This window comes from Pieris napi, chromosome 8 (assembly GCF_905475465.1).
Source record: "Pieris napi chromosome 8, ilPieNapi1.2, whole genome shotgun sequence".
NCBI lineage: Eukaryota > Metazoa > Arthropoda > Insecta > Lepidoptera > Pieridae > Pieris > Pieris napi.
In genome coordinates, this window is record NC_062241.1 from 10063076 (window position 1) to 10079309 (window position 16234).

Sequence of the window (16234 nt, forward strand, 5' to 3'; positions counted from 1 at the left end):
CCACGGTGCACATCTTTGCGTGCATTACACATTGAACACGTTAAATACAGATATAATTAATGAATATATAAAACATGTTATGTTAACATTAAAAATACATTTTTTTTTGCAATAAAACTCATAACGTAACCTATAAATCGTAATCCCAAATGAGATTTTTAATAAGCGCACAAACAATTGCTCGACATAATTAAAAATATTGGTCTTAATTATCGTTATTAATATATATATGAAATAAGGCTTCTCTGAAACAGATGATTATTAATGTACCCGAATATTTTAAGCTTAATCATATATAGGTAGTGCCTAGAACTAAGTCCAAAAACAAATGAAGGTTTTAATGTAAAATTAAATCGATTGTGATTTGTCAATCTCTAGTCTACAGACGGCGAAGACGCAACACGATCTATTTTATCACAATGAAACTGATATTGTTTGCGTAAAAAGGCAGCCATGTTATACAAACAATTTGGAATCTTGGGTGATTTATTAAAATCTTTAGAACTCCTAATTTTTACTACAATATTTTGCCCCTAGGTACCCAATAAAACAAACGATACGGGAATCACCATGCGATGTAGGCTACGCGTACATACCTATCGCTTTCGTTCTACTTCTATACCTGGTCTATTTAGTAGAGTGCTACCACAGCACAGCTAGAATACAACTGGCCAGGCGTGTGGATGTCGGTGCTGTGTCAACCAGAGTACACGCAATGAGGAATGCGTCACCTCGCGTATGGTAAGTTTAGTATTCCTAACTAGATTTTGTTGTTCTATCAATCGCAACAAATATAGTCTGGAAATCGAACTAAACTAATTAGATTCTAGCATTAGTAATTTTCCGGCTTTTGAAATAACAATACTCTTGATATTATAATAATTTAGGCATGTCAGAATACATTGAACGAATAGTTTGGAGAAAACTTTTTATATATCAAAAGTTTATCTATAGTAATTTTTTACACATATACTTACCGTTGTTAAAAAATTACTTGCTGTGTTTTAATCATAAATCAGATGAATCTATATTCATGTTACAGATATAGTTTTTCATAATGAGAGCAGAAGTGAGATTTTTTTATTTGCATCTAATTAAATTTAATCACGCAAGTACTTGTAAACTACAGAGGTAAAAGCGAAAGATCCGTGAGTAACTTTACTGTCGCCTATATTATTTGTAATATTTTTAGGTTCAAAATAGCTATTAAATTTAATGTATCTTTAACATTCAGTTTAGCAATAACAAATGATACAGTGCGTAAAAATATAATAAATTTAATAAATAACCTTACAGCTATGGAATAGGAGTTATTTAGATTGTATGTAGATAGTTATAGTTATATATTAGGTATAAATAATATATATAAAAAAAAACTCAATAGATATTCCTACATAATATGTACCATTATTACGTAGCTATGTTTAGTGGTCGTACTCGTATAAAAGTTATTTAATGGTTCATTAGTTTTAAATGGATTAGGTTACATCCGAGGCATTCGCTTTCTGGATTTGGGCTTTCTATTAGGTCACGTAGTTGTTGGCTATCAATCTTAGGTTACGACTCCATTGAGATGGTTTATATGGCGACCGATCTGCACTATACCAGGCATATGTAGTTTGTTTGTGGTATGATATTTTAAATATCGAATTAATGACTCAAATAATAGAAAAAGATAATCCATTCTGCGATTTTCTAACGCCCGAGATCTACGAGTATATCATACGAATCATTTGGGTACATTTTTCTTTTATAAAGTCAACCTGTTGTTAGTCTTATCCTGGGGATAGTATTTCGTCCGTTTGACGTTAGGTAACTTAATCGTCGTCTGCCAAGCACAGAAGGCCAATCTCCACTAGCCTATTTGAAGAAACAAACAAAACATTCAGAAATCGGAGTCCAAGATCAAGGGTTGTAACGCCACTGGTATAACATCTGCGCTATAATCAGAGAGTACGCTGTCGCAATAGCGTGCAAAATTTTATAGATCGTATGGAGTGATAATTATTAAATAGTTGGGGTATAAACACAAATCCAAGTAATTCTATTAAAACTAGACAGTTTTACTAAGAAATTTTACTCTGGGATGATGAATTTATTTATCGGTAAAAAAATTATCGTACGTTGATAGGGAATAACTTCTTAAATAATTTGTATAGCATTTAAATTAAATAGAAGTGTTCAATGAACAATTTAAGTGAATATTTGACCCTTGAGGCTGAACTACGGTCTTGTTATAAACTTTGGCTCCATTCCAACGCATACTTCAACTGTTTTATGACTGTTTTCTCTTTATACTCCGTGTTTTTTCTTAAGTCCTTTGAAAGAAAACAAGGTGACGGTAACACGTTGATATAATGAGATCTCTTAAATATTTACTATTATTATATACAACAAAAAATAATATATACTAAAGATATAGCCAAAGATAAAATACATAATAATTCAAAAACGTTCAAACATATAAGAATGGGAGATATTAATAAAAAAAAACTTTAGAGGTGTCAAGGGACACCCGGATGGAACGAAATTCCTTTCGATTAATTTATATGTTAATTGGTATCATAACAGTATGATAGATTTTCTCGACACCAATCTTAGGACGAAAAAAAAAAGCCAAAGTTGCTTAACTACGGTGATCGGACGAGAACCGGTGTATTACAATAGCAAATAGCAAAAAAGTGTCGTGACAACTTTTTGTAAGAATTTTTTCCGTCTAGCCCCCTTTCACAACGCGCGATAAGGAACTTCGTTCCAATATTAAATGCAAACTATTAATAATATAATTCGGCTGTGTTGTGTGATGGTGATATAGTGAGGGTATGTGTGTGAGGGTGTGGATGTGGGGTGTGCTCAGTAAAGTACTAAGTAAAGTATGCATTTAAAAATTAAACATAATATATAAAACTGTAAACCTTCACATATTTAATAACATACTACATTACGATAATATAAAGCTTTAATAGAATTTTAGTTTTTTATCCCATCCTATACGTACGCAAATACATTAACAGAAAGATCTTAAGAATACAGATAAAGACGTAGAATCGGAAGGATGCAGTAAGTTTCTCATAAAATTTTGGTAACAAAATATATTTTAAATAATATGAAAAATAATAAGAAGCAACTATTAAAATTATCCAAATAGCGAAATCTATTTTTGATAACTGGCAATTTAAGATGCGCTTATGTTCTACAGTTTCTAGAATTGCCATAGATTATAAATTTTATTAATAAACCTTTATTTGCAATATACCTTTAGAAAAGTAGCTCTATGTGTTTGAAAATCGTATATATCGCAAATATGTTTTTAACGCATAAGTTTTTATATATTTTACGTGAACGAAATTGATCTTGTATTTGTATGGTGTTTTTTTCTTGGAATCACTTCTCCACTGTACACTAATTACTTGAGAATCTTAAGGACCCCTATAACCTTAAGCTGACCTTCGAATCCCTTTGTCGGCTGTACGGTAATAAATATTTGAATTAACATAAACCCAATGTTTACATTATACAAAATAGGATTCATAATTTGTCGCTTAACCCTTATTAAAAAGCCTAATTAGAAAACTTCGCTGAGTTTCCAAAGCAATTTATTTAATTTGATTCTTTTATTTTATTTAAAACAATATAGTACATGAATTTACGCTTTCTTAGATGAGCTGGGATACAATAATAAATGGCATAATAAAATCATGTTTATTTGTCACAAATCTCATTTAAGTAATTTAAACTATTGTGAGCCTTTGTTTGCACTGGTGGAACAAAAATGAATTAAAAATAATTTTATTAATAAGAATGTTAACATGAAGTCGATTTATAGGCTCGTAGTCTCACGTAGCACTAAGTACAACTCATGTATTTAAAAATGTATTGCATTTGACGTACAGAAGTCATACTTAGAGCTAACTCTTGTCTTTGAATATCACCCGTAGTCTGTACCTCCGGTTACATGAGTGAAGAATTCGGCCTTTATATAAAGAAAATAAAAGACCTTTAAAGAGTTAAGTTCGGTGGCGGTTGTTTTATGGAGATGTTCAGATATATGTTAAATGAAACACTTTGTTGTTTAAAATAGCTTATAACTAACATAAAATAGGGGTAGTGAGGTTGCGACGCTAACAAAAACTAACTTGGCTTATCTAAGGGTCCATAAATCCAAGTGATACTTCAATACAAGTGTAGTGGATCTTTTGCGCATTATCGGAAACGAGAATGTGAAATTACAATTTATGAGTGTGGATAAAACTAAAGGGCTCATATTGGCTTCAAGTGTGCGATGATTGTTTACATTTTGTTTATGCTTCTAGTTATTAACTAACATATTACATATATATATATATATATATATACTAGCTGACCGGGCAAATGTTGTTTTGCCATGTATATCATTTATAATAAAAAATAGGGGTTGATCGTAGAGGGGTGAACATTGGGGGTTGTATGTATTTTTTAATGTTGTATCATAAAAAAATAGAAATTAAAAATTTTGTCTAAAAAATAAAAAATAAAAATTAGGGGTGGACTACCCCTAACATTTAGGGGGATGAAAAATAGATGTTGGCCGATTCTCATAGATACTGGATAAGCACAAAAAATTTCATCAAAATCGGTCAAGCCGTTTCGGAGGAGTATGGCAACGAAAACTGTGACACGAGAATTTTATATATATAAATATATATAAAATTAAATATATACTTAACTAATGTTAGGTTACATAACAATAGTTAGAAACTTTATATATGAACATTGCCAGTATTCTCTGAAAAACAACGTAATTCGTGCATAAATTTATACGACCCGATTGTAACAATACACAAAGCTTATATTTGTGTACAATTTGTTAGAACAATGGCCAAAAATTTGCCAAAATGTAAGGTATTCTTACAATAACGTACTCCGGAATATTTGCAACTACCATTTTTAGTTTACTAGTACTTTGTGCTGCAACAATGCAAAAAATACCATTTATATTTAAAACTGATACACACGAGGAACGGGAATTGAACGGGATATGCTGCAGGAATATTTTTTATTTGCTTGCAACATTTATGTAATTAATACTTAGAATTTATAGTTTAAAAGTTGACTGTTGACGTCATATCAGGACGTTGAAGCAAGAATTCAGCTATGAAGGATTTAATATGTCTAGTGTAGATACGATCTATATACATGCCTTAATTGTAACCTGTAAAAACTAAAAATGAATGGTAAGGCTGTAAATTTCTGTTCATAAATAAATAAAATCAGAGCAGTGTTGGCCTAGTTGCTTGAGCGTTGCGATTCTCATCCCTGAGGTCGTAGGTTCGATCCTCGGCTGTGCACCAATGGTTTTTCTTTCTATATGCGCATTTAACATTCGCTCGAACGGTGAAGGAAAACATTGTGAGGAAAGCGGCTTGCCTTAGACCCAAAAAGTGAACGGCGTGCGTCAGGCACTGAAGGCTGATCAGGTACTTGCCTATTAGATTACCAAATGATCATGAAACAGATACAGAAATCTGAGGCCCAGACCCAAAAAAAGGTTGACGCCATTGATTTATTTTAATTAATGAAATCTATGAGAAAAAACTACCGTCTAAAACTTATCCAATTAAATAGTGAGTCAAAAATCTGAGAGTCAGTTTCATTAGCATCGTTCGAGTGCACTAGACACGGAAAAGGTTGATCTAATTTAACGGTTCACCGGAGTCCGACGGAACTTGCGGACTAAGGGAAAAAACATTCATTGTTCCGTCTTGTCTTGTAATAAAAGTTGTTAGAAATATTTTAAATAAGGAAATAAATGACCGCATCGCTCGATTGTGATCGGTCGTTCCTAGCCGTTCGTTTAGTAGATTCTAATTATAGAACGAAAAAAGAAGGTGGGCTGATGATTTGATAGAAATAGCAGGAAAAGACTGGCAGACTATTGGCAAAGATCAGAGACATCTGGAAAGCGCCTACACCCAAAACGGGGCCATATCCATAGGCGACTAACATATGACTAAGTATGTTAGTACATTTGGCTATATGTAAATACTAACAACATTCGTTCAAAGAGAATTCGAGAAATAAAGTATGTCAAAGAATTACATTGACTTAGCGAGAAAATTTAGAGTAAGTTAGTTATGTACATCGTGTTATGAAATTATTCGAAAATAAAATATATGAAATAAAAATATTAGTTTCTAACAATATGTACAATATTTTTTAGAAAAGTGCAGGTTTTTAAAATGGAAATTAAGGATATGGAGATAAAAGAGGCTTTATTTTTTTACGAAATAGTGTAACTACATATTTGTTATTTATATTGTTACGAGCTAGGATAGAAAACGACGTAAATTTCTTAAATTTTTTATTTTCAATTTAATTGCACTAAAAATACACAATTTTCGCCGAGAAATACACTAACAAACACACAGAACAGAATCACTTAACATTCCCACTACTTGATTACTTGTCATAATATCGCACTTTGAACTCTGCCCTGCGATTCTGTAACTCACTTCACGAACTCTATCAAATCATAAAATGCGGAATGCCAAATCATAAAATGACTGCTTCACGACTGATATGAGAGCGACCGCCGATGCGAAAACCGCTGTGTGAGTTCGAAAAGTGAGTTACAGAATCGCAGGGCAGTGCTGTTTATCTCACGGAATCGCGCTGAAAACTGAATTTCATTTGTCGCGTTTCGGCATGCTTATATATCCCAGGGAATAATCGTGAACGATATTCGAGAACCTTCTTTTCTTGTCTACATCATCCACAAAATTCTAGAACGTAGATGCTCTTTATATCTTTTGCTCATCTCTCCGTTCATGTTGTACGGCGTTCTCGATGGTTCCGATTCTCTCTTTCGCGTATAATGCCGTCCTTGCCTAGAAAGTTCACTCCTAGAATTTATCACCCTCTGGTCCATACCCCTTTATGATGTATAATTATAGAGCCTCTCTTGAAACGTAACACATTTTAGATTGCTCTCGTCTCTGGTAGAAAAATCGAGAAAGATTTCATTCAACTTTCATCGTAACAATACTTGAGTTATGATTATGTAGATATGTATAGTTTTAGGTAAAGAATTTAGAATTAATACATACATACATAATACATAAATGCATAATTTATCTTCAAATATTCGAAATTTTCAGGCTTTAAATATTATTTTTTACTATTTTGTATTGATGATAATTTTTATCGTTAGGTGGAAAGCAATTTGCTATCACTACGTGAGAAGAAAGCGGCAAGTTACGAGGTATAGGAATGGAGACGCCTATACAACTACACAGGTAAGAAATTAAAAAAATAGATATATTACTCATATTAAAAACTGATGCTTCCCCCACAAGAAATAACTAAGAATATTATATATTTTACTAGATAACCCGATGAACAGATATTTATGTCAAAACTTGATACATAATTTTAAAAACAGACCATTGAGACTTGATACTACACCTATGAAACAAATTTCTCAGGGCATGTATAAATATATGACAATTATTTCTAAAAAGACAAAAGTAATCAAATATTTCCCAGCTAGGAACAGTTTTTATTGAAAAATTCTTGTTTTGAGTTTTTTTATTTACTTATTATTTATGTTTCCCACTATTTAAACCTTTCGTGAAATTCCACAAATATTTCAAGATAAACCAAATCGATCCAAATCCTATCATTCTCGAGTTTTAGTGAGACAAACTAACAGGTAATATAACTATGACAGTTTAAACATAAAATATGTTGGCGAATAAAAATCTTCTAACACAACCTAATCGCGTTGACGCCCATTATAACATTAAATTAAACAACGTCAAACAAAAGTTTACTAATTTCTAATGATAAAATCGAAAAATAAATTATGAGATTGTGTACAATTCACACTTTAAAACACAATACATGAAGCGTATAGTAAATAGTTGTCATACATGTAGATATGAAATTTTCCAGTGTTAAAATGGTACACAAGCAACCCCCAACGTGAAATTTCTATGCAAAATATCGACAATGCCTTCCTCTGTGGCCAAAGCGATAGCGTGACACATTCGATATTTTTATAGAAAAGGAATTTAGAGAATATGGGTCAAACCAAAGTATATACAGAGGGTAAATTTAGATATTTTAATATAGATTATTGCTTCGTTTAGCATAAAAATTATTATTTTAGCAAATCAAATCAAAATCGTTTTTTCGTATTGGTAACACAATGTACACTTATGAACGCCAAAAAAAAAATGCATATTAAATGCTTCTAATTTTACATTTATTGCCAGTTCTCAAATCAAGGGCGTAGAACGGAAGAGAAGAACTGGCAATAAACTCTCCGCTACTCATTTTGATCGCCAAGTGTTTTGTTTCAGTAATTCTGTATATGCCATTCAATCCTAAATTAATCTTGCTATGCCCGTAATTTAACACTAATTTTGATAAAACGCTTGTTTTAATTACGCGCAAAATGTTAATTTAAACTCATTGTATCTAATTGTCTAAATAATAACAATTTAGTTAAAGTCAATTTGCAACCTTCTTTATGTATTCTATATTTGAATATTTAAAAGTTTTTACGTTGCTAAGCAACCATTTACATAAAAGCCAGATATTTTTCGATATGCTTTATACAAAAGCTTAAAATAAACAAATGGGAAACCCTTTCCCATGAATATTCACGGCCGTTGACCGTTAGCTAGCTATATTAAATTTATACATGTGATATTTTATTAAGCGATAGAGTATAAGTCACCTGAACCATGCTTCATGCATATTAATACGAGCAGTTTCAGCCGATATATGCGTGTAGGTAAGGTACAGTCAGTAAGAAAATGTTAAATAATATATATTATTTTTTTATGAACGATTTGAATTTTATGAAACAGACTTTGGCAGGTACGGTTTTATGAAAAAAAAAATACATTCACCCACTCTGGGTGACAGGTGACATTTGAATAGTCTACAATTTAAATACAAATCTCTATTATAATAATTTAAAATTGTTTAAAATAAAAAAAACACCTTTATAAAGTTAACCTATATGCGTTGTAGACAAGTCTACCAACATGCCTTATTGACGTTAAAAGCGATGATCTCTTTGATTCCAAATAAATAACACATTAAAACTATAACTATAGTTTTCAATTGATAAATATAACTTTAGGTTATTTGGAATTAAAAAAAGCTTTTTCAGCTGACTGTACATTTGACCTATGCATGCAATTCAAAGTCTATTTTGATCATAAATTTCAGTATCTTTACAACCGTATTTTGTTATTAAACTATTCCTTTATGATATAAAATACAAAGAAAGCAAACTGCCTTTATGGCTTATAGTGAATAGTGACCAATTTGATTCCCGCCAAAATTCGATCGATTGATCACTTACTTGCCTTAAAACAATGAATGAAAACTCTGTGCTATGCATTGGGGATCAAATCAGATCAAACACAAATATAACCGTTTATAATAAATATTCACGTAATAATAGAAATTAAGTACTTATAAACACACAACAAAAAAAAATAGAAAACTGTTCTTAAAACGTACACAAATTACTGCATTGTTTAAAATGTCAAGTTAAAATGTAATTTCAGCGTGGGTAAGCATTTTGTTACGTCTGTGGAGCGTCTATTGTTTTTATGAACGAACAATTTTCGCTACATTTCAATTTATAGCGCATTTCATGAAACATTTTGAAATGCGACGCTAATGATTTATAGCTGCTACGTGAAAAAAACGTTTGTTACCATTGCTACAGAATCTTTCCATAGATCAAAGAATTTCTACGTTGACCACAGCGTAATCAAATTACTAGTTGTTCTGTGCCCAAAGTTTTTCCTTCTTAATTTATCCATTATAATTTTTCGTAATTGATTTGAGTTTTGATGCAAGAAATTAAGAGCCTGCATCTCCATTTTATACTTTTTTTTAATAACGATTTATTTGTTTATAATAAGTATTAGATGACTTGTGACACTTCAATATGACACGGAAATAACATTTATATATATGTTTCACTCATCCAAGTTGAGTTATGTTCCGTTTCCATATGAAAATATCTACAAGTCGCAATTGCTACGAGCCGTCAATTCGTCCATAGACTGCCGTTGTTCTTCACAGAAAAATTCTATAAATATAGTGAAACTATTGATGAAAGCGTTAGTGTTTCTCTGTACCTTCGAAGTTGAAAACTGTTATTTTTCCGCAAATTCTGACATATACACAAAAGCTAATTAAAGTTGGGCAACATTTTTTTTACGTAATAAAACTGATGACAGCGCGCCACACCTGGATAATATCAGGGTTGGAGTCTTCTTATGGAGCCCTATGTCTATATATGGCTTTATTTTGTAATAAGAACCTTCGTTATGATTGAATAAATGTTCCTTCTTTAAATTGTATATTTGATGTTAAATATTTTCTTTATTCTTTAGGTATATTACGAACGAGTGAACACGCACAGTGCTAGTACATCATTCGCACATGCTTGTTGTGGACAACGGGACGCATCACGAAACTTGGTTTTGGACACGAAGACCCCTATCACCAAAGTGAGGTTCAGCAAAGGATTCGCTTTTGCAAACATTGAAGCGGCTAGCGGTATGTATAGAAAATAAAATACATAAAAATTATCGGCCACGGTGGCCGTGGACATCAATTTTTTTAATCATACTTAGATTGGTCATATATGCCGTATTCTAGTACACATGAGTGCTTGCGCGCCTTTTGGTAGTGTCTATGGGCGGTATTACTTAACATCAAGTACCTAAGCCTTCCTGTTAACATCTGTTCTATAAAAAAATAGAAAGGGTCAAAGTCCAACACGGCATGACTGATAGTTTCTTCAAATTACCGTCCGAAAAAATACCGATGTACCGATATTTCATGATTTTAAATGTCTTAGAAATCCACTTCAAAAACCACAAAAACTTAATAATATTGCTTCTTTTACTGTATATGTATGTATCTATAACTTAATTGGGCTATATAATAAGTATTAGTTCTTTTACTTATACGTAAATATCTTATGATCTTCAAGATAAGTCCGCAGGCAGATGAACCAATCGTTGAATGACCACGTGTCATAGAAAAATGAAGTCACACAGGAATTAATAAATAGTTCGAGTTTTTGGTATCAAATGTGTAAAATGTTCATTTTCAGATTTTGGATTTAGAATTAAGAACATAACTATTGAACATTGATAATATTTCGAAACATTGAAATTATTCGTGTGTATGACCATTTTTATTGAACACGAAAGCTGGCTAGAGCAATAAAACTCGGATTTTCATTTCACTTTTGTTGCCAATAAAAGCTTTATCGAGATGTAACTATCTATATTAATAAAAAAATATGTTCACTATGCGTTCCATTGATATGATTGTAATAAACATAAAACCTAAGTTGTACCTAATAGAATTTCTACTAATAAATTGTGTTCAAACACTTTCTTTTAAAATAAAAAATCTTTATTATGGAACATAAGATGCAGGTATCACTTATTCCACGTCATTAAATTTGAATTTGTAGGCATCCCTACTCATCGGCAAAGAAGACAGTGGGTGTAGGCCGAGAGAAAAAGCCGGAGTTTAAAACTCTCGGTACTCTTTTAATTCACGTGTCATACAAAAAATTAATTTCATTAGATATAATATAAAAAACAAACGTTATTTGGTTGTAACATTCACTCACTCACACTTTTATACAAAGACTGGGTATGTCGCTAAAGCCTCATAATACCTTTTTTATATCTAATAATATAAATCTACCTATTTGCTCTATAAATATTAGAAATGCTATACACGGTATTTTAATTTAATTATAATAATTAAGGGGTTGAGAGATAAAGACCGCATAAAGTACGCCACAATTAATTTGCATGTTAGAGAAAAACTTATCGTACCCAAGGACGTTACAATTTGCATACGAGTTATAATTAGATTTTAGATCCAATAGAGAACGAGATTGAATTAAGTTTAATATGGCAGACGGAGCCCGCAAACCAAGTTACGAGAAACGTTTGCAAAATATAACGTGAATTGATAAGGAAATCGTGTATTGGTGTTTACGCTATTCGGGTTTCATTCTTGAACCGGCGGAAAATTTCAATTCACTATACTTCTTAGTACTCACTAACTTGGGGAATACGCATTAAATAACGAAAACTGTTAACAGTTATTTATTATAAAAAACAGTAGGGAAAAATAACAGATTCACAAGTCTTTTATCTAATATATAAAATTTTCATGTCATAATGTTCGTTCCCATACTCCTCGACCGATTCTTATGAATGTTTTTATGCATATTCAGTACTATCTGTCTTTCAAACTATTTTTTTTATTTTTTAGAAATTTTTTTTGTTTTTATTTTTTTATGATACAACATACAAAAATACATACAACCCCTAATTTTCACCCCTCTACGATCTACCCCTTTTTTATTATTATAGATAGTAATTTTGGTGAAACAAAAAAATGTTACATAATATATTAATAAAAAACATAGCAAAACAACGTTTCCGGGACAGCTAGTATTTTATAATCATATAACTCTTTGTTTTTGTGAAAAAATATTTTACAAAATTTTCAAAAACATAAAAAATGTTACAACCACCTTTATTTTAATAAATTAAACCACTTCCCTTATATTTTTAACGTTGAAATACAAGCAATTAACTGTGCAAATTTGTAAAAACATCGTTTTGATGAAAATTTATCTGTTGCCAACGAACGTTCCGCTAGCTCCCGCGGGAACGGTATTTTGTATGAACTGAACGATACAACACAGAAGTTTTAAATTAATTTTCCTTGAAAGCTCATCTTGAGTAATAATTTTTTGCAGAATTCGAAGATCAAAGGTCAAGATTCTTCGCGGAACATGAAAGGTTTGATGATTTTATGGAAATGCGTGAGGGGTTAGATTTAATTGGAGTCAGTTCCTTCAAGGAGTATATGGTAGCTTATAGGTGAGTATTCATTTAGTGTTAAATATTTCCAGTAGGCTATCAGGTAGAATAATCTTTCATTTAACTGAGCGAGTGTTGGTGAGTGGCTTGAGCGTGCGACTCTTATGCCAGTCGTAAGTTCGATCCCGGGCTGTGTACCAATGGACTTTCTTTCTATGTGCGCATTTAACATTTGCTTGAACGGTGAAGGAAAACATCGCGAGGAAACCGCCATGTCTTAGACCCAAAAGTCGACGGCGTGTGTAGGCACTGGTGGCTGATCACCTACTTGCCTATTAGATTTAAAAATGATCATGAAACAGTACCAGAAATCTGAGCCCAAGACCTAAGGAGGTTGTAGCATCACTGTTTTTTTTTAACCGACCTCACCTTTTGTGCCTCCAATTCAAAGTGCTCCTTTGTTTTCCTTATTAACTTAGGACTTCCATGTTTAAGGAGTTGAACCAACTAAGTGACCAATTGATCTCAAGAGACAGTTTATGGAAACTGTAGTCTTGTACATTAGAGAACAGTGTGTTAGTGCAATAACAGATTACAACCAGCTAAAAAGCATGGTCTTAAAATATTCTAACCTTATTTGCTATAAACAATGAATTACTAAGTATTTGCAGTTAACCAGAATTCTTTATACACGACATTGTTACAGGGATACCGATCGATGTCCGTGGTACGCCTCTCAACTACTATTCTGGAGCTTGTCTTGTCTTCTCCTATCCTGGCCTCTTAGGATCGTGATAGAATGTAACACGGCGTATGTGCATTATACGGTAAAATACTTAACATTTTTCTAGATAGATAGAACTTGATAATAATATGTTTTAACACGTTGAAATGTTAAATCGAAAAACATTCTTAGGCATTTTTACTCTCAACAAGAATATGTCAAACAAAATGATTTTGTATTTTTTTATAGATAACAAAGATTTTCGGGACAAATTACGAACTGGATCCAAGTAGACAACTAGACTTAGACACACATCTCTCAGACACTATGCCCCCAGTGCCAGCAACTAATTACGCTTGGGCTCTTGCAGACGAGCAGAGCGCAGTTCTTTGTTCGGCCCCAAGGCCACCAAGAACCCTTCCACTTTCCCACGCCTCAACCGTTGATAGTCTAGAACTCTTCGCGGCAATACGAGGCAATTGTGCCATTGTTCCATCTTACTCAGAAGCCATGCGTATAGATGCAGACTTACGAGAAGAACCTGCTGATAACGCTTCGAACCCTGGAGTTCTTATAGACATAGAATCTGAGAGACCCAGACCAGCTATCAAAGCTGCATCCTTCGATGAACCTCCTCGACGGCCCAAAGTAACTTTAAGTGGTACGCACTCTAGTCACAACATAGCTGATATAAACCAAGCCAAGCAGCTGAATCGAAGGTCTTGGGCGGGAGTCATTACATCAGCAAGGAGTGCAAGACAGATCATAGACGATTTTGCTAGTAACGTCAATTATGAGCAAATACCAGAACAAGTACCTAGACAAAGGGAAAACGCTGTCTATTACTCAAGGGAGTTGTCCCCTATTTCGTCTAGAGATCCTTTTGGTGGTCGAGAACAAACAACGCCTACGGATGAACCCCCTTCTTATGAAGAAGCGTTAAAACTGCCAGCCCTCCGTAAGTTAACTAGATCTATAACTGGAACTGACTTCGCTGGCCCCAGAAGAGCATTCTTGAGGGACGTTCTTTCGAATAGACGGTCCTGTTTGGAAGGTGTAGGAGTTCTAGCGGGAGCTAAAGTAGTTAGGTTACCTTGTAGTGAATCTGGCGAGGAAACTAATCTATAATAGCGATTTTATAGCTTCTGATGCAATACTATAGAAGTAAAACAAATTATTATGAGGAGCTTACATTTGCAGTGGAATTGAGAAGACATGAAATTTATTGTTAATTTTCTGCCATTAGAAGTAACGTTGATGTATAAATGTAAATATATTTTAGCTTAACGCTTGTAATAAATGTTTTCGATGTAAGATTGACTAAAAACATGCCTTTGAATTTTTTGAAAGTGCGTCAATTATTTGAGACACCATTTTACCATTCTCCCTTTTGGAGTTATGATTTTCCAATTTAGGTACCATATAAAAATAATCAAAGTAAAGTAATCCTTACAAAGCTTATTCATTAATGTAAATATTGGGCAGTGCCTTTTATATGTAAGGTTAAATAAAACATACTCACGTTTAAAATAATTCAGTTGGATGTACAGCCTTGCGATTCTGATAAGGAGGGAGCTTGTAGTTTATTGTTTATCAGAATTCCAAATCATAAAATGACTGCTTCACGACTGATTTGAGCGCGACCGCCGCTGCGAAAACCGCTGTGCGAGTTCGAAAAGTGAGTTACAGAATCGCAAGGCAGTACTTTATTCCGTATTATTCCATTTACAAGAACTCAAAAACAAAAAGCCTCAAAACAAAAGGCAGCGTATAATGCAACAGAGCATCGTATATATTTAATCTTTATTCTTATCTTATGCTATTCTTTAACGGCCGTCGTAATCCTGCTTAACGACCTTACATTTATGGCAATGAAAATGTTAAAATGCCCTTTGTGTATTTTGAATTTTTAGATTAAGCTAATAATGTTGTCATTAAAACGCATTCAGACATCATTAGACACAGGTCATAGGCATGTCTATTGTCTATGCCTAAGGTATATGCTCGGAATAAGCATGCAAACAGATGACTGTTGATGCTGATACGGCTCAGCGCTCATTCTAAAAACGCTTGACGGGTATTTAATATTAGTAAAGTATGTAAGCAATGTCTAATATGAGCACGTCAACACACTTCGAGACATGAGTGATGAAACATTAGCGTGCGATGTATCAGTGATGCCAATACAGATTGTTCTAGAACCAACCACCAACCCACCAACTTCAAATATCCCAAAATATCACACGTAGTCCTGGAATGCGAGGCTGTGGCTAATCAACGTGCAGAAATCCTCGGAACAGTGAGGTCGCTCCGGGAAGCCTGTGAAGTGCCCAGGAGACTTCTGTGCTTCTGGAAGGAGCTAGGCTAGCTAAATTGGGCAGGACTTAACGCATAACGCACCAATTTGGTGTCCAATTGCGTAAAATGAGCCCAACAACCCTAACCCTAACGCTATCCCTAAATATAAAAACCCTTGAGTATTAAAGCATTTTGATATTTAAGTAATAGCCACGCTTTGATTTGATTTGGTTGGATTCTAGGCAAATATAAATTGTATAAAATCGTACGTTGGCATCACTGCCCTGCGCTTCTGTAACTCACTTTTCGAACTCACACAGCGGTTTTCGCATCG

At 33.2% G+C, this 16234-nt stretch overlaps 1 protein-coding gene across 1 annotated transcript in view; it reads left to right on the plus strand.

Annotated features, from left to right (window-relative positions):
• Window positions 1-15196, plus strand: part of LOC125051868 (transmembrane protein 151B-like) — a 47200-nt gene extending 32004 nt beyond the window's left edge. Inside the window, exons 3-8 of the mRNA XM_047652476.1 lie at window positions 538-741; window positions 7190-7274; window positions 10407-10572; window positions 12815-12938; window positions 13585-13705; window positions 13852-15196. Of these exons, the coding sequence (XP_047508432.1) occupies window positions 538-741; window positions 7190-7274; window positions 10407-10572; window positions 12815-12938; window positions 13585-13705; window positions 13852-14730 (1579 nt within the window). The 3' untranslated portion in view covers window positions 14731-15196. The remainder of the gene's footprint in view (window positions 1-537; window positions 742-7189; window positions 7275-10406; window positions 10573-12814; window positions 12939-13584; window positions 13706-13851) is intronic.
• Window positions 15197-16234: the final 1038 nt, after the last annotated feature.